Below are 19,559 nucleotides of genomic sequence, written 5' to 3'. Positions count from 1 at the left end.
GAATTAAATTCTAGTCCTCAAATTGTAATTTTCCAAAGGATCCCTGAAGAACCCATGGCTTTCCAGACTCTGGGGCCAGTCTCCACATGTAGCTCCAAACCTTCCAGTAGGGCCATGATGGAAACTGTTAGAGACCCCAGGAAGAGCCAGTGGTCCCAGAGCACCCCCTATATGCCCATCAGTACCAAGCAGGTTGCCATTTGAGTGACTTTTTAAAGTCAGGGCACTGCTTCCTGATGCTTCTTCTAAAGAGATCGTAAGCCTGGTTCCTCTACCTCCCCGTAGGGTGTGTGAGGATGGACTTCATATACAGATGAAACCCTGGGCACAGTTTTTTGCTGCCACATAGATCTGACCCATCCAGGAGTACCTACTGGGGCAGGCTCTTCCTTGTTCCTGCGTGAATCTTAAGAGATTTGTTGCCAATAGAGAAAATGGCTTTATTTTCAAGTGTCTAAAGAACGTAGGGGCAGATGAGAAAGTTAAAAGCCAAGGCAGACTATTAATTAGATTGAAATAAGAAAATACAGCAATGAACTTGGAAAGACATGATGACTATTGAAAAGTAAAAAGCATTTTCAAATGACAGCTACTTGGGGTCCGTGTTTGAAAACTACTCAACTGCACTGGACAAATATTCACTGTGCACCTACTATGAGCGAGAGCATCGTTAGAATCAGCAGACAACAACTGAGGCAGGTGGAACAGACACACGGCACTTAGGTATGCAGATGGCCGTGCTTCATGGAATCCTCATTCCAACACCCAAGGATTCTGTCATTGTAAATCTGCCTACTGCAAATTTATCTGCAGCCTCAAAATCAGCATTCACAGTGCTTTTGTGTCATGGGTGAACATGCGCAGATAAATGCAGCGTTGTGAACAGTGGGAAACGTCCCACAGGAACGTTCCCAGCTGAGCTAGAACAAGGCAATGTTTTGCTTTCCTGTTTCAGTTCGTACTGGAAACAAGTGTCCTTCTCTTGGTCTCTTTCATGCCGCATTTCTTGTTGGGTTTTTTTCCCCCCACATTTTTGTGCTTTTTGTTGGTATTTTGCTGTTTAAGATGGCCTCCCACCCCGGGCAGGGCTGGAGTGCTATCCATGTTCCTAAGCACAAGAAGGCCGTGATGTGCCATACACATGTGTTGGATAGGCTTCATTCAGGCACAAATTACAGTGCTATTGGCCATGAGTTCGGTGTTACAGAATCAACCAATATAAATTAAATACAGTGACTTTACACAGAAACACATAGAAAACAAAGTTATACATTTATTAGGTGACAAAAATATTATGACCAGAGGCACAGAGGAACCTAATTGCACACTTCCCCTAGGAGCGATGGTTCAGCATCCCCTAACCTGGTGTCCGCAGCAGATTTAGAGAAGATAACTGCAGTCAACAACAAGAATCTGCTGTATTGGGCGGAACTGGTTCATTCACCTGAAAGCCACTATGTGAAAACATCTTTCACGTTACAGTTTCTTGACTGAGGGTTTTCAGAACCCCAAGTGGATACAAAGAAATACAAACAGCTAACTAACTAAGAAACATTTCTCAGATCAAAGGGTCTAGGAACAAGAAAGCCTGTGCCTCCTTTGGCATGAGGTGACAGGAGGCCTGCGACCTGGCTTTGAAAATAGGATGCTTTTCTTCATACGTGAAAAGTCAGATTGACAGCCTGAACTTTAAGTAATAAAATACCACTGTGGTTTTCCATTCACAGTACGCTTCACCGAACACTTAATTTAGAATCACACAATTATGTTTGCTTAATGCCAATTAATTATTAAACATGTTTATTGAGGTCTGACAGCCATATAAGAGAGTCATCTTTTATATACTGGATGCCTGTTAAGCTTCAATAAACATGTTAACAATCATTTGCTGTTTAATGTGCATACGATATCGGCTATTAAATCTCAGGGCTGGACTGGTTGAAACATTTATTTTTAAAAGTGAGGCCCAAGTTGGTAATAGCCGGATCACTGGTTGGGTCTGACACTCAAGTTCCATCAGCTGAAGGGGCCCAAGGAGGCCATCACAACAGCTGGCAGCTCACTGGCTCTGGAGTCCGCCTGCCTGGGGATTAGTGTCCTGGGACCAAGTCTGAGAGCTGTGCACCCTCAGACATTTGCCTGAACTTCTCTGAGCCTTAGTATCTTTCAGTGTAAGAATACGATAGTAAACAGATTTTTACTGTCCAGGGTTGCTGTAACTTTGGGGCCCAGAGTAGGCCACCCCAAAATGTACCTTGGTGGCATATTAATTATTTGGAATTAAAGTTACTTAAGAAATGACCAACACCAGAGGGACACTCTGATCCGCCTTTCAGACAAACTGCAAGCAGGAAAGAAATATCTCCTGTGAAAGGCACCTCAAGGAAGGACCCTCTTATTGCCAGAGAGAGGGAATTTAGTCCAAGAAGCCAATATAAACAAACCTTGTTACTTCCTTAATTCACTACCCAAAGCTCAAACTCTGTTTAGATTCTCCATTAACTCAGCACCCAAAATCTAAGTTTCTTTGTCCTGTCAATTCCTCCCAAATTTATATTCCTATGTCTAAAAAGTATTACAGCTGCCTGATCTGTTCTCTTCTTAGGTCCCATGTCCATGAGACCACCATGAATTAAAATGCGTTTCTTTTTCTCATGTTAATTTGTCTTGTGTCAGTTTTATTATTAGTCCAGTTGCAAGAACTCTAGATGGGTAGAGGGGGAAATTTCCCCTCCCCAACGTTACGCATAAAGTAACAGAGAGCGAAGTTGCATTAAACGAGCAATTAACTTACAGAAATTCATATGTATGTGTTTGGCAAAAAGATAAGGGGGAGAATCAAGGGAAGGAAGAGAGAGATGGAGAAGAGGGGATGAGAGAGAAGTGAAAATTTTTTAGATGGACGACTCCACCCATTTCTGCTTTCAATGTCTCAGACTGAGAGCGCGGTGGGAGAGGGACTGATAAGTTTAGGCAAAATCATAATGTTCTTATTTATACATAAGACTCTTGTTCAGAGCATGCATGACTACATGCTCTCAACTTTATGGACAGTTTAAGGGACCATCAAGGTGAATTTTGGATAGACATGAGTTTTTGCCTCTTACATGCTGACCTCATAACCTGGTCCTAAGTCAGAGAATGTGGGATTTCTCTCCCACACTTCGCACAGCCCCTGAAACATAGAAAGTGCCTGGTAAATGTTAGCTGCTATCATGATCGTGGCTGTGAAGATCATCAATGTCACCCTCCATGTGCGCTCCCCTACACAGATGCCCACTGGGGAAGTCCGATCTTCCTTCTCAGCTGAAGGAAGCGGAGCTCCCAAGCCAATCTTATCTGCAGACTGCAGGTGATGACGTTGATTTCCGACCTTGGAAGTGGCTCTGAAGCAACTGCTCCGAGCACTTAATTTCCTCCAATGGGGCCGTCAAAACTCCACAGCCAGCCTCCCTGTGCCAACCCTCGAGGTGGATCAGTGCCCCAAGAGGCACGTGCACTGCCACCAATAGATGCATTCATTTGCTGATTTAGATGGAAATAAACGTTTATGAATGAATTATGGGTGTGAGCCGTCTGCTTATGGATGAGGTGCAGCTGCAGCTGGGAAGTGGCTGAGGGATGTGGTCGCAAAACGATGTGGCAAACAGCTCTCGGGCACCCTTCCGCCACCCTGCTGATGAAATCTGATTCCCCCTACCACGGCCCTGCTCAAACGCTGGTCCCCCCAACCCCCCGGCTCCCCAGTGGGAATGACTCGCTCCTTCCTTGATCTCTGCTCAAGCTTCCAGACCTCACAGCCCTCAACAGTCTCCCCCTCTTCTTATTTTCATTTGCTTGAATCCGTTTTCCCCAAATGGCAGTGGGAGGGAGGCAGCTGGGGGCAGGAACAGCTGTTATTCTCCAGGTGTTACCAGGGTTCAGATCCTGCATCTGCTGATCACAGTCACTTCACTGAACTCCAGGTGATACCAGCTTTTTTGGAAGTGGGGATTGTCTTAGTCCATTCAGGCTGCTATAACAGACTGCCATAGACTGGGTGGCTGACAGACAACAAACATTTATTTCTCAGAGTTCTAGAGGCTGGGAGTCCAAGGTCAAGGTGCTTGCAGATTGCTGAGAGCCTGCTTCCTGGTTCCTAGAGGGCCATCATTTTGCTGTACCCTCACATGGTGGAAGGGAAGAGGGTCTCTTTTGTATAAGGGCACTAATGCCACTGATGAGGGCTCCACCCTCATGACCTAATCACCTCCCAGAGGCCCACCTCCTAATACCATTACACTGGGGCTGAGGTGTCAAAATATGAATTTGGGGGGGACACATTCAGTCTAAGGCATTCCACCCTTGACCTCCTCCCCCAAATTCATGTTCTCCTCACATGCAAAATACACTTACTCTATCTCCACCACCCCTGAAGATGAACTGATTCCAGCATCAACTCTAAAGTCTACAGTCCAAAGCCCCATTTAAATATTATCTAAATCAGGCATGGGTGAGACTCGAGGTGAGACGCACCCCGAGGCAAACTCCTCTCCAGCTGTGAACCTTTGAAACTGAGCAAGTGATGTGCTTCCAAACTGCAAAGGTGGGAGACACATAGGATAGGCCATCTCATTCCAAAAGGGAGCTAGGAAAGGAAGGGGCGACAGGTCTCGTCAGCGCCAAACCTAACGGAGCTCAAGACTAATCCTCTCTGGCTCGATGCTCTGCCTTCCAGGCCCACTGGCAACATCACCCCCAAGACCTGGCAGGACAGCCCTGCAGTGGCTCTGTCCTGGGGCCCTGCAGCTCTGCTGGGCTGGGGTCTCAGGCCTACGGCTTTAGAAGGCCCCCTCCTCTGTAATCCAGGGGGAGGCAGCCTGTCCCGCAGGGCTCACACCAGGCCTGCAGTGGGACTGGCAGCCTAGTTCATCTCTGAATTACCTTCAGGGTTGTTCTTCCCTGGTCCTGAAGAACATGTGTCTGAGCCACACTGACCTCCTTATCAAGTGGCCATTTGACCAATACCCACAGTGTTCTCAAGTTTTTGCAATACAGACAGGCTGAGAATTTTCCAAATCTTTAAATTCTCATTCATTTTTGCTGAACAACTCCATCTTCAAGTCATCTCTCTTCTCTCATTTTAGAAGCAGTCAAGAAAAACCAGGCTGCTCCCTCAATCCTTTGCTTAGAAATTTCCTCAGCTACATACCCATTTTCATTGCTCACAAACTCTACCTTCCATAAAACCATAGAACTTGAACACACTTCAGCCAAGTTCTTTGCCACTTTAGAACAACGATGACCTTTGCCCCAGTGTCCATTACACGTTTCCATCTGAGGCCTCATCAGAATGGCCCTTATCGTCTGTATTGTTACCAACATTCCGTTCAGGATGACTTACGGATTCTCCAAGGAGATGGAGGCTTTCTCTACAGCTCTCCTCTTTGCTTCCTGAGCGCTCACCAGAACTGCCTTTAAAAGTCCCGTCACAGCAGTGTTGTGAAGGACCACTGGCTTTTTCCCGCACACACCTCAAAACTCTCCCAGCCTCCACCCCCTACCCAGTTCCAAAGCTGCTTCCACATTTTTAGGTACTTGTCATAGCAGCATCCCACTCCTCAGTATCAATTCCTGTCTTAGTCTGTTTAGGCTGCCATAACAGAATACCACAGAGTAGCTTATAAACAAGCATTTAGTTCTCACAATTCTGGAGGCTGGGAAATTTAAGAGCAAGGTGTTAGCAGATTTATTGTCCATAAGGGCCCAATTCCTGGTTCATAGTCAGCTGTCTTCTCACTGTGTCCTCATAGGGCAGAGGGGGCAAAAGAACTTACTGGGGTCTCTTTTATGAAGGCAGTAGTCCCCTTGATGAAGGCTCCACCCTCATGACCTAATCACCTCCCAAAGGCCCCAACCTGCTAATATCATCACATTTCAGATTAGGTTTCAACATACAAATTTTGGGGGATCACATTCAGTCTATAATAAAAATAAAAAATTATCTTGTAGACAGGTCAGCTATGAATGGTTGCCCAGCCCACGCACTGCACAACTCCAATTCTAGGGGTCTCTGTCCTCACAATGTGAAGATACAGTACAATGATCACTGTTGATATAACTCTCTGAAGAGCTTTAAAAGTACAATCCCCAGTGATAGTTGGTATGGTTACAATTCTTAAACAGTGACTCGCTATTGGCCAGAGTTCTGGGAGGATCAGATGGAAGAATTAATAGGAAGGGGATGCTAGCCGTTCCTTGCCCCCAGTCCTTGCGTACTGATGCAAACAGCATGTGGAGGGAGAGGTCAGCACCAAGAATCATTTATTAAACATTCATCTGGACCAGTGTTGTGCTGCGAGACTTAATAAACAAGGTCCTGCCTATCTTTTCTTTACTCTTCCTGTTGGCTTTCTCCACATCCTCTCCAACTGTCCCCTGACCTTTTGAAATACCCTTGATAAAATTAGACAAAAGAGCTTAAAAAGGCTCCAAGTAGGCAACTCTATTGCATATACCAAAGGTCAAATTCCTAGACCTGTATGACAAATCCAGTTCCAGCTTTAAGCAAAAGAATTTACTTAAAACAAAACAAAACAAAACAAAACAAAAACAGCAGTTTTCATTCTCTTCTTCCCAGGCTCTGGAGATCACGATGCACACACTCATTAGAATGTGTATCAGTGTTTCCCAGTTAACAAGAACCCAGTTTGGGCCAAACAACATGCTAGAAGCTTTTCTTACACATGATAACCCCAGTGGATTTTCACTACACTGGAGTAAATTTGGAATAAATAGCAAAGCCCTTATGAGAGCTCATGCATGAGCTGCCCCACCAGCCTCCTGACCCCACCACCTCCAACCTCCTCCCTTGATTCCTGGCCACGCTGGCTCCTCTTCAGTGCCTCGAGCACACGTTGCTCCTGCCAGCCTCTCAGCCTTTGTACTTGCTCTGCCCACAGGTCTGTCCAGAACCCACTTCTTTTGTCTCTTTCAGCTCTCAAGTCAAATGTCACCTCCTCTGCGAAGTCTTCCCTGGAAACCATCGCTGAAGCTGTTTACCTTCAAGTGCCCCACTCTTCATCATACTTATGGAAATCACCTCGTTCATCTGTTCCTCCCCTCCCCGAGGTCAGCAATACTGCAGGAACCTCGCGCGTCACGTGCACTGAAACACACCAGCACCCATGGGAGCGTCTGGCTAGCTGTAGGGAGCCCTCATATACATCTTAAATACAGGAAGCCTCTCGTTTGCTGCTTCCCACCACTGTGGGAGGCAGACACTGCCCTGCCCTCTTCATGGGGGTAGCCCTCGGAGAGGCAGACGCAGGGGTCTGAAGCCATGTCTCTGTGCCCTGTGCTCAGGCTGAGATCTGAGACTGCAGTGTCTCCTCGCCCTTAACCTGCAGAGCAGGCACATCTGTCCTAGGTGCTTACACACATTAACCCAGTAAGACCAATCAGCACCCTGTTATGATCCCCGTTGTCAGATGAGAGACTGAGACATGGAGAGGTAAAGGCCCACGTCACCGACCTTACCCTGGCAGGGCTGGTGACAGTTCTGCAGCTGTTGTCCCGCTGCCTCCCTCCACACCAGGACAGCACTCACTGCCTGGCGCTCCCCTATGGAGTGTGTTCTGCATTACGTGCTGTATGTAACTCCCCGCATCGAATCCTCACTGAAGGCGGGTGCACTGGCCCCCGTGTCGTGCCTCTGTCACCCCAGGCTCCCTTGCTCAGGGTCTCTGCACCTCATCCCCCAGCTATTTGACTGCCTCCCACCTCAATGCCTTCATGCCTCTGAGAGAAAGACACGTGAACAGCAATGCCTTCCCTGACCACCCAATGTAAGTAGTCCCTGCCAGCTGGCCTGACTGCGCTCCTCAGCCCCCTGGTCTGCTGTCGCTTGTTTACTTAGCACTTAACACCTTCTGATATATTATTCCGTATTTCATCAAATGTAAGACTCTATCAACTCTAGGATCCACCATTATGCACCTCTAAAAAGACCAAAAAGTACCAAACATACATGATACCAGAGCCTAGACACCATGACACCGTGATCAGAGATGTTCAAATGTGAAAAACTGTGCTTTGCAGAATCTGCGAAATAAGATATATTGATTTGTCTATTTGCTTACTGCCCATCTGTCCCCACTAGAATAGAAGCCCCACGAGAGCAGGGACTCATTGGTTTTGTTTACTATCCTGTTCCCAGACCATAGGGTCAGGTCTTCAGTAAAGATGTGTTGAAATGAATTGAACCGAACCACCCTCCATGAGGCAAGTACTACTGTTATCTCATTGTAGAGATGAGAACAGCTGAGACACAGAGAAGTCAAGCATCTGGTCCAAGATCACACACTGTCTGAAGAAGCCCCTGAATTAACTTCAGACAGTTCAGAACACATGGCTTCCAGAGAGACAACCTTTACAGAGTCGCACCAAGCAGTTTTAAAGCTGCTTCAATTTGTTTTTATTTTAGTATGATTTGGGTACGGTGTACCATAAAATAAGTCTTGGGCAGAGCTATCTTTCAGAATCAGTTCTCTACAAAGTGTAATTACAACACGTGGTCTAGGGGATGAATGTCCAAGACCACACTGTTTTGGTTGCATGGTCCACCCGGGCAATCAGTTCACATAAGCCAGAACAGGCTCAAATATGGTCTCTGAGACCACATGAATTTGTTTAATTCATCTGACAATAAAACGTGAGGAAATGCTCAACTGGTCTGGCTGCTTGTTGAACTAGCTGTATCACCTAGGTTCACCACCGAGATCCCAGTTAGAGTAAGATCTGATGGAGTGGGTGAAGGGCCCTTATCGCTCATTTTAATGCTTTGCAATTAATTTCCATAACGCCTCAAGGTGAGAGCTTTTCACTGAATCCATTCCAAAGTTCCCTGTCAATAGAGGTACATTCATAGAAGGGGTCTATCATTTTACGGTGCCAACATCCGATAAAGACCGTCAGCTGGTGTAACATAAAGATCGCCATCAAGGGCAAACCCCGTGTTTATGCACTATCACAGGCAGTTACATTTAAATTGGCCAGCAGGGGCCCAGGAACTGTGACTGCCTGACCCTGTTAGGAGCACTTGTGCCCCCGAAGTTCCTCGCTTGTAAGTACTCTCATTGCATTATTTTCTTCTGCCCTTAAAGCGCCATAATCTGTAAAATGAAGAAAGATACAAGCAAATGGACAAGAAAACCATTTGGGATGGGAACATGAGATGCCGCTGCTGATGCACCCGATTTAGACGATTATTCCACAAGGGCCACACAAAATGCCAGGAAGCTTCTGGGAGTTCAGCACCAAAGTAATAATGTTTGGGGTGGTGATAAGGATGGCTGAGTTTGGGGGATCCGTTTGCCAGGTACTAGACTTCTCACCCCAATCTCTGTCTCTACGGGGAGGTATATATCCACCTGGCTCACTGGAAACAGTCTATCAACAGAAAGGGAGACCTTGAGATTCCTGGTGGGATTCCGGCACAAGAGGACTCTAAGCCAATCTGGGCCCAGGTTGTGCTAAATATACCAGCAGTGTTTACCCTTTATGGAGTGCTTACTGGGTGCCAGGCACTGTGCTACACGTCTTATAAACATCATATTTCACACGCGCACACACACACACACCCCTCAATCATTAAATCTCATCATCAGCTTTCTTGTCTTCCCAGCACTAACCACTGTTTGATGATCTTATTCAAGTATTTTATTTGCTTACTCTCTGCCTCCCCGACTAGACTATAAACTCTGTGAGAATGGGTAACCTGTCTTTTTCATTCCTTGATGTAGCCACACCTCCTAGAACATTCATCAGCACACAGTAAGTCCCCAGTTACGTACTGATATATAAACGATGACATCTGACAGCAATTCTATGTGAGGGATTATTACTCCCATTTTACAGATGAGGAAACTGAGGTCTCGAGAGACACATGACTTGCTCAAGGTCACACGGATAATAACTGGCAGAGCCAGACTATACACCTGGGTCTAGCAGTTTCCAAAGGTGGACCTCCTGGACCAGTCTAGACTACATCACTTGGCAGTGGGAGGCTGGAGCTGGCTTCTTCTGGAGTGCTAAGCTTTCTAACTCCCAGTTTAGTGACTTCACTTTGCTAGCCTGATATTTAAATGTCACGGCTTCAGTATTTATACCATGGAAATGGGCAAAGGTCTACCGGCCAGGCTTCTTCTTCAAAAGAGCTCGTTCCCCAGCTCACCTCTGGATGTCTGTAATTCAAGTGTGGGCTGCTAGTTTTGCTGATTGCCTCTTACTGAACCTTAAATTCTCAGAGACCTCCTTCCTCCTCCTGGTCCCCTTTCCCGGAAGCATTCTTCTCTTAATGCCCAGAAGAGGAAGCCGGCATACCTCAGGGGCAGACAGCAGGGCTGCAGTTCTCTCTGGGGGCTGCTTTCCAGACCTGGGGCCCCAGCACTGTCTGGGTCTTTCCGAGTAATTGGTCCTTACTTCTCCCGGCCTGAGAACCCCAGGTAATCCACGCTAGTGAAGAGCTTTTCCCTGGGTGATTTGTGCAGATGAGTCCTCCCTCCCCCACAGGCCTTCTCTTCCCTCGTTAACCTTCCAGAGCCATAATCACCAGGGAAGGGGAGCGTGCTGGCTAGGTTTCCCGTTTCACACCTCTCGTCTGGCTTGGACTGGGGCTTTATGTCTGTCCGGGAGCCCTGAGAAGTGCTCGGGCACTGTTGGGGGAGATAATAGGTGATGGTGATCATGGAATCCCACCCTCCACCTTCAACCCCGTGTGAGTGCTAAGCTGCTTGTAAGCCAGGGTGGCAACAAATCCTTCAAGAAGCTGTTGGAAAATGCTTTATGGCACATAAGGTGACAAGGCTCTAGCTGAACAAATGGAAAAATTAGTCTACCTTAAAGTACCCAAGGCAAGTAATTTCCTATCACCTTGTTTCTTAAATGTACTTAACACCTAGAATCTGGACTTCCCCAAATACGGCTAAGGGTCATCAGTTAAAATGGCAACTTGGAGATGAAAAAGAAACTTCCACTTTAATAGTTGCTCATAAAATCATGCCATCAGCCCTTCTGTTTGGAATAGGGGGAGTTAGGAAACCAACAACATCAATTATTAAGTATTTCTGAATTTAAGGGGCTTGAGTCAGCCTATGAGCCAGACCCTTCCCCAACGTCCACCAGTGCTCAGCATCAGATATCCTGACCTCGCCACAGCGGCTGCCAAGTTCTCACACCTTCGGTTTGGTTTTGTTCTGTTTTCTCTTGGATGGAATGGTTTGCTCTGCTTGCTCCTTTCTCCAGATTTCTAAACGACTCCTTACCCCACAAAGAGAGTTACTGATGACAACCAGAGAGGCAGTCTGTCTGCTATTTTCTTTTATTCTTCCCTTTCCTTTTTCTTTTCCTCTTTCTTGAACTTTTTTGCTCTTTTTTACATTCATTTTATTCATTCACTCATTCGTTTGTTGATTCTATTCCATTCCTTCAATAAAGATCCATTAATTAATGTCTATATATCATGAACTAAGAATGCTAATTCCTACAGATACAGGAATTCAGCCTACAAAGAGTTTGCCCTTGGGGTGGGGTGCCACACAAGTAGAAGAAGTTGGGAAAGAGTAGGGCACTGTAGGTGTGTGAAGGACCTGCCCCTATGAGTTGGAGAAGGCTACATTTTACCTATGACCTGAAAGGAGACCAGGAGTTTGCAGGAGAAGTAAAGGGGAAGAGTGTTCCAGGCAGCAGACAGCAGGTGCAAAGGCCCTGAGGCATAAGGCAGTATGGTTCACAAAGGGGCTGAAATTAGCACTGCAGGACTGCAGTGTGAGGTGACTAATGGCAAGAGATGTGGCTGGAGAAATTAGGAGGGCCACATAATGTAGGGCCTAGCACACCATGGCAAGGAGGTGGGGGTGAGATTCAGAAGGCAATGGAAAGGTTGGAGCTGCGAGGGTCACGATGAATAAAAAAGCAAATGGAGGGTTAACCCATTCTCCACCACTCAGTCACAGCCACCCTTGAACAGAGCCTCTGAGTTTCTCAAGAAGGCTGGTGTCATTATCGAATGAGTAATCTGGCCTTAATGTTGATGACTGGGGGTGCGGGTGGGGGGAGGATGACCGTGACTCATAGGGGGCTGAAAATAAACCAGCCCTATGACTTTAGATGCAAATGAGAATAAATGGAATCTCTGGGGCTCACGGCAGTTGGTCTTTTTGGAGGAGGAGAGGCTGAGATTGAGATACAGGGTCTGTTGAATATTATAACATCTTCCCTGCACCTTTTGGCAGGCAAATTACTTCACAGGCCATGAACATGAGTCACTAAATTTTAAACCTTGGGTGAGAAAACCAAGTTTGATAAATGCGTCCAGCTACTGGAATAAAGACCCACGGCGCAAGCAAATCATGAAGTTCCGACAGTGCCAATGCAAAAACAGCCCCAGACCTGTGCTTAGTGCTACACATACACTCACAAACACACATGCACACACGCCCTCCCCATCTTGCCTTGGAATATCAGTTGCAAATGTCAATTCCTAAAATATCTCATGCCTAAAAGGCGATACAATTAAAAGTGACCCAAAGACACAGCAGAGATATGTTTAGGAAAGTTGGAGATGGGGCAGGGGGGTGTGGTGGCTCAGAAAACAAAAAAAAAAGAAAAGAATGAAAAAACATCAGTCAGTGACGAAGACCCCCATGAATCCAAAAATCACATTTCAAAATGTTTTCAGTATTTTGTGGATTTATATCATCTCCAAAATTCCTGCAGCATCTTTATGGGTTTAAAGGAAATAACTACACATACTTCATTTTATTCTCTAGAAAAACTTGCCCTGTTGTGATCACTTGAGAAAGTGACTAAGAAGGCCTGTCCTTTAATTACTGACCGGATACCTAGGTTACAGAGCTCAAATCCTTTTAACGATGCATAAAACCACATGAGAGGCCCGATTAGCGTGTCCAGCGTTAATTAGCACCTTTCTTTGGCATTCTTGCCCACCCCCTAATTCATGACTGAGAACAGTAGAGCCTAATTTTTTAAATATATTATGTTAAATCCAAGAGGGTTTTTTTTTTTCTTAATTTAAAGCAGACTAAGTGTAGAAGAGGCACATTAAAAAAGAACTTCCCAGTATGCCCCCAGATCGAGCCTCTTAAGCCAGCAGTAAGAACATACCCCTCTCTGTGCTTTGTCATGGAGGAGTTCTCTGGATAAACCAGACACTTCCATGCACTTTTTTTTTTTTAAGAGTGAGCATCTTTCAAAATGGCGCCTTCCAATAACCAACAACTCCCAGAAACAACGAATGACCCCATCATTTGTCAAAGAATTCGGTGCCATTCAAAAGACATCTCCCAAGAAAGCACCTCCTCCCTGCCATGTAGTTTTCTTGAGTCAAACTTCAACGGCCATCCCTGTTGAGAAAAGTGCCTCTGGCAAGAAGTTGAAATTGAATCTAACTTGGCAAAATGAGAAATTATTTGGGGAGGGGGGCGGAACTAAACTTCGGTAGTTATTCTTCTCGATTGTACTTTTGTTCACAGCTTCAGCTGGGAGAGAGAGTGCACACATTTAGTTTGGAGTTTATGAGTTCATATTTTATAATTAACGTTGCCAACAGGGGAGTTTGATTAATACCAAGCAGTGGATTTTGAGCAATGTTCCATACAAATTGCCAAATTTAGCAATAAAATAAATTGGTTATGTGAACATAATTAGTAGGATGACTACTTAAAATTCAAAACCGAATGTGAATAATTCCAAATCATCTGAGCCACAAATCCATTATTTGTATAGAAGGGAGAAAGTATAGCACTTGGGTTTTATTTTGCCCTCAACCACAATGTTATTCACCACCAAGCTGAACATAATGAAACGTCTACAATGGGTTGTGACAATATTTTAGAGCAACCCAGAAACACACACAGACGCCTGCGCACACACACACACAAAGGGAATGCAATAAAGATAAGAAATGCTAAACTGAATTTTCATTGCAAATGTAAAAATCTATAACAAAATTTTCAGCAAATGCTGCATTACATTTTTTTCTGATGCGCCACACATAAACCTCTGGCACAAAATTATTCAGGAGAGCTTTTTGCTTTTAAATATTCACGGTACCTTATTGTCGCCCTGGACTTCTCCAAGCCTTTGCTGAAGTTCTTTAATTTCTTCTCCCAGATGTTTATTTCGGTCTTGAGAATCTCTCAATAGTTGTGCAAGATTAGCCTGGAAATATCAACACATTTTGAAATACAATCAGAAACCGAGGAGTAGAGAAATGTGTGGCTTTATCAGGCTCATGGCGGCTGGCATCCAAGTCCAGCTGAACCACATAAAGCCCATTAGAGTATGTGCATATATGAACAGCAAGTGTGCAAATCACACCACTACAACTGCATGGCGAGAAACAGAGTTGGCCATGAACTTCAGTTTGGGGATGTTTTTGTTTCCAGAATGAATCACAGACAGGTGATGGAGGAGTTGATCATATTCAACTTAAAAAAAAAAAATTAAGGGCTCTTCACTTAAACTCTTGAAAGTGGACACAGAGTTCAATTCTAACATTTGGGCCAATAATATAGGAAAGGTTTCATTTTCCTGTTTGTGTGTTTTTTTTCCTTCAAATAGATCTTGTTTCATGAATGTGTCTTTGCCACCCCAATGTCCAGAATTTTGATCACAGAGGAGGCAGCCAGAGAAGAGACCAGTGAGGTGTCAGGACTTCAGGAATCAGGATCCAGAGGGAATTCAACAGTCTCCTGGGCTGGTTTTCTCACCTCCTTCTTCCCCTGTTCTAGTTCCCATAGTACCGAACGAGCAGGGTGAGCACCTTCCAGTCCCATCTTCATGGTGTCATCCCTTTCTTAAGATCTCCTTCTGCTCAGACCACATCCCCTGGCCCATGTGGGCAGTTACCCACCAGGCAATGCCCCCACCTCAGTCCAGCTTCACCTACACATCACGGCCGTCTCCCCAGAGCACGTGAGCACCCTTTACCACCCTCCCACCCCTTCTCGGGTTCCCTGAACCTGAATTTGCTTATGCTGCCAAACTGTAGACATGCTTTGATCCACTCAAGCCTGTAGCTTACTATTCCACTTCACCTCCCATGGCGTCTTTTCCATACTACCTGAATTCTGCTTATTTGCTCTAATTCTTCCCTTGCTTATTGTGCTCTTATCTAACCTCAGCATGAAGAAATGTCCTTCAGGCAGAGATGCTTTCTCCTCCCTCCTCAGCACCTGCGTACACTGCTCCAGGAAGTGCTCATGTTCCAGCAACTGTTTTAAAGACTCAAGATGAATAAGTGAAGGAAGGAAGCAGGGAGGGAAGCCAGCAAGCAACTGGAATCTGACTCCTGAAAAGGAAACTTTCAGAAACAGTCCTACGGGGGAATTCTGAAGTCATCTTTTAGACTCCCTTCATGTAATAGCTGAAGAAACCCAAATCCAGAGGCATTACAGACAAGTGCAGCTGGAGGGGCTAAACCTCCAAAGACTTCAATGCTAATGCCTTCAGGAATACTCAGTCATGTTAGGTGATCAAGGGGAATACAAGCGAAAGAATATAAAGGTTATACCTTGGCTTATCCTTGACTCCTCGCTTTATCTCATCTCCCACGTCCCATCCACCGGGATACTCAGTGTCTCCACGGTCTAGGCAGCCCCCCCCATTCAGCTCCCCCCAAGCCCGGCTGTTCCCCACATACACCAGGCGTGAGCCCGTCTCAACGCTGCTCTCTCTCACTGTTCTCCCCCTCCAGAATTGGAACGCTCTCTCTGCAGAACACCTCTTGGCTCACTCCCTTGCCTTTTCCAGGTCTTTGTTCAAAGCTCACCGTTTGAAAGGGGCTCACCTGGGCCACTCTGTCTCCTACTGCAACCTGCCCACCTCCCCTCTGAACTCCCAGCCCCCTTCCCCTACCCTACTTTTTATTTCCATAGAACTTGCCATCTTTTCACACACTATGTGATTTACTTTATGGTTTATTGCCATATGTTTACATATGTTTATTGCTTACTGTTTATCTCCCCTCTCTCTTCTTACTAAGACGGAAGTTCCATGAAGGGTGAGGAACTTTGTTCTCTCTACGGTCTACCTCAAGCACCTAGTGGATACTCCATAAGTATTTCTTAAATGAAGCATAATATGCTGAGTCTGGGAGCTGTGGTCTCAAACTAGGGCAGTATCTGAAATAATAAAATACTGAAACGAGTGCCTGACACACAGCCTTGCATAGAAACCCCACTCATCTCTGTTAGCTGAATTTAACCGCGCCTGATTCCCACTCACTTACTTCTGAATGTTACTCAGTAACGTGATCCAATTCTCAGCCACTTATTTGCAAAGCTCATATCTTGTAATAGCTGTGTTCTAATTCTCCTAGATTTCCATTCTCACAGATACAAATTTGGTGAAGGATGAGGAAAGCTAATCCCCATTTTATAGGCAGGAAAGCAAAGAGACAAGAGACACTGTGATCAACTGACTATTTTGGCAGTTTCTCCCAAAGGAATCAGATAGACTAAGTTGGAACCAGACAGACTAAGCTGGAGTCAGAAGACTAAGGTGGATCCCATTCTGCCTCTTCCTGGGCTGGGTGAGCTTGGGTGAGTTTCTTAACTTCTTGAGTTTCCCCACCTGTTAAATGAAGCTAATCATACACACTTCATGTGGTGATTTGACACTTCAGTTGCATAATGAACACAGGACAGACACCTACCACAGTGCTTGGTATGCAGCAGGCACTAGTTAAAGGCTGGTCACCTCCCCTTGACTCTGCCCTTCCAGGAGCTTCAACTCAGTCACTCATTGGACAGTGACTGGCCGCACGGCTCCTTGGACACAGCCAGCTCCTTGCCATCCTGCCCTTTGCTTATTCATCCTTTCACTTAAACCACAAATATTTATTGGGTGCCTGTTACATGTCAGGCACTGTTTTAGACTCTGGAGATACAGCAGTGAGCAATACAGACAAAGCCTCTTGCCTTAGTAAACTCACATTCTAATAGATGATATTATGTTCATTACATTACATTATAATAAAATGAACAATGACCCAGGAGTTGGGTAATAAGTGCTATGGAGAAACTAAAGCAGGCAAAGCAGTGAGCGTGTGCCGGGGTAGAGGCCATAGAAGGCATCACTGGGGAGGCCACATGCAAACCAAGACTTGAAAAAGGAGAGAGAGTGAGCGTGAGCCTTGGGGATATCCCAGGGCAAGTTCCAGGTGGGGGCAAAGGCAACCAACTGGCTTCTTTCTCTCCCTCTCCCCTTCCCATCGCAAGCCTTCCATTTTGGAAAGCCCTTCAAGGCCACTGGAGCAGGCTGACCCCCAGGGACTGCAGTGAAGTGGAGAGATGGTTCAAGTCTTGATTTTCTTCTCCTGGTTCCTCCCCTCCATCCTCCACCTCTCCTTCTCCAGCACAAGGTATCACAAGTGGGCCGCCTCTCCAGGGAACACCGGAACACTTCCCAGACACCAGCTCAGCAAGCATAACCCCTCCCCAGCAGATGCAGGGACAGGCCCCCCTGGCTGGCTGGAGGGGCTGGCCTGGAGGCGTGGCAGGGACAGCTGGCTTGCACATGGCATCTCAGCACCCCATCTGCCAGAGACACAGCAAAATCCACCTGCACAGGAGCTGCCTTTTCTTAAACAGTGAAAGAGATGTTCGGAAGGAAGTGTTTGTAAGAGCATCAGTGAAAAGTTAATGAAAGATTAAAAAAAAAATCTGCAACAGCCCTGACCTTCCCTTTTTGAATCAATAATGGTTGGCTTGAGCCTCAGGTGAGTAGAAAGACCCTGACGTTCGCTCATCGGTGTGAGCACAACAGTAAACCAGTACAACCCGAACTGTCCGTGGTGAAAGGCGTCCACCTCCAGTCCGTCACAGATGACTGCTTGTGCAAAATACGACAGAAATCAATTACTAGGAAAAAAAGAATTGAAGAACACATCAAGGTCCCAAGTGTTTGTTAGATTCAGCTGACATAAAATCATGCTGTCAGACTGCTATGAAAAGTTTCTGAATGCTTATTCTCAATGTCTGCACTTGTCTTGGACCAGAAACAGCAGCTCGCAGCCTGGCACTGAGCCCGGTGATGCTCCCAGGTATGTGGATGTTAGAGCAAGGCAGGCACCCAGTTATATATCAAAGGTTCCAGTGATACATGAAGCTGGGGACAGGGCTGCTTTAGGAGACAGCGATTCAGAGACCCAGTGATGTGACTGTCAAACATTATTTACTCTGCAGCCTGGTTGAAAAGAAATCTACCAAAATTAAGTCAAGCATTTCTCCAGTGGCTGCAAAACCATGGCTAATTGGAAACACATCACCTCCAAGGGAATTCACAGTAAATGTACCCCAGCTTTCAAACTGACCCCTGGGGTAGGGTAGGGTGGGGGAGACTCCCATTTTAAAGCAGGTGACTGTAATTTTCTTTCACATTTCACAGGCTGGCTTGTCAACACACAGTTCTTTTCTATTCAGTCCTTCCACCTCCTCAACTCTCAAACAATAACTTTGAAAACTAGAAAATGACTATTCTGATATGGTGCCTAATTCCTTGACATATACCTTAAGGAACAAAAAGGAAAAAGACAGAAAGAAATAATGTAGTACATTTCAAAGCACTCAAAATAGAGGAGAAAAGTTCACACGATTCTTTTGACCAAAAATAACACCCATGACTCACACACATTCACTATAACAATCCATCAAGCTAACACGCGGCGCCTGCTTATAATTTATCAGCTATGCAGAGCGTTTTGTCTCTGTGTTATTGAGAAGGACTCTGTGACCATCAGTTTAGAATAGCAGCACTATGGAAAGGAAATGTCAGGGAAAAAGTGTCAGACCGTCTAACACTGGAAAGAACTTCATAGGGAAGGAAAACGAAATCGAGAGATTATTTCCTCTAAATCTCTGGGGCTGGGAGTAGCATAAATAGTAAAAACATGAAAAGGTTTCAAAAGAAGCCTCTTTTTAAATATTCAGATCTAGCCAGGGCTGACGTTCAAAGGTTGACATTTTAGCTCTGATAATAGTGGAATGCTGAATACAGCACAGTATACTGTAGAATCTATATGCATAAAAGTCACTTTTTCTAGCTAAGAGTTTATCTATTAAAATTGTGATGGGGATGGGAGAGAAAAGAGATTTGATGAAAACATACCGGGAGATCCGAGGCCGAAAGGACATTATAGCCCTCCATTCAGACACATCTTCCTTTGTCAAGGAACAACTCAAACTCCAATTACAACTGATGTCTGCAGAAGCATCCCGCCAAGGCCAGCCCCTACTGTGGGGACAGTGATGCTCACAGACATGCTCTCTGCACAGAGATGGAGACTACAGATCCTGACAGCTGTTGCAAAGGCAGAGATCTGGGAGCTGAGAGAGCTGCATGCCTCTTGCCCCAACCTCTCTGCCTTTTTGCAGAAATTCTCACTGCGGCAGATGGGCTGGTCACCCAGGCAAGGGGAGCTGTTCCTCTACGTTTCTTCAAGTCAAGTCCTACTGCATCTTCAACTCTAGGTCCTGCCTCCACCACTGTTTGAATTT

General features: G+C 45.7%; 1 protein-coding gene across 5 annotated transcripts in view; it reads right to left on the bottom strand.

Moving 5' to 3' along the window:
• CCDC149 (coiled-coil domain containing 149) overlaps nucleotides 1-19,559 on the bottom strand; it is a 96,491-nt gene that overhangs the window by 33,716 nt on the left and 43,216 nt on the right. For all 5 annotated transcript variants that reach the window (XM_072945639.1, XM_072945632.1, XM_072945640.1 and 2 more), the window contains exon 4: nucleotides 14,113-14,220. In XM_072945639.1, the coding sequence (XP_072801740.1) occupies nucleotides 14,113-14,220 (108 nt within the window). The remainder of the gene's footprint in view (nucleotides 1-14,112; nucleotides 14,221-19,559) is intronic.

The sequence above is a fragment of the Vicugna pacos genome, chromosome 2 (genome assembly GCF_048564905.1).
Source record: "Vicugna pacos chromosome 2, VicPac4, whole genome shotgun sequence".
Classification (NCBI taxonomy): Eukaryota; Metazoa; Chordata; class Mammalia; order Artiodactyla; family Camelidae; genus Vicugna; species Vicugna pacos.
This window is presented reverse-complemented; position numbering and strand designations above follow the sequence as displayed.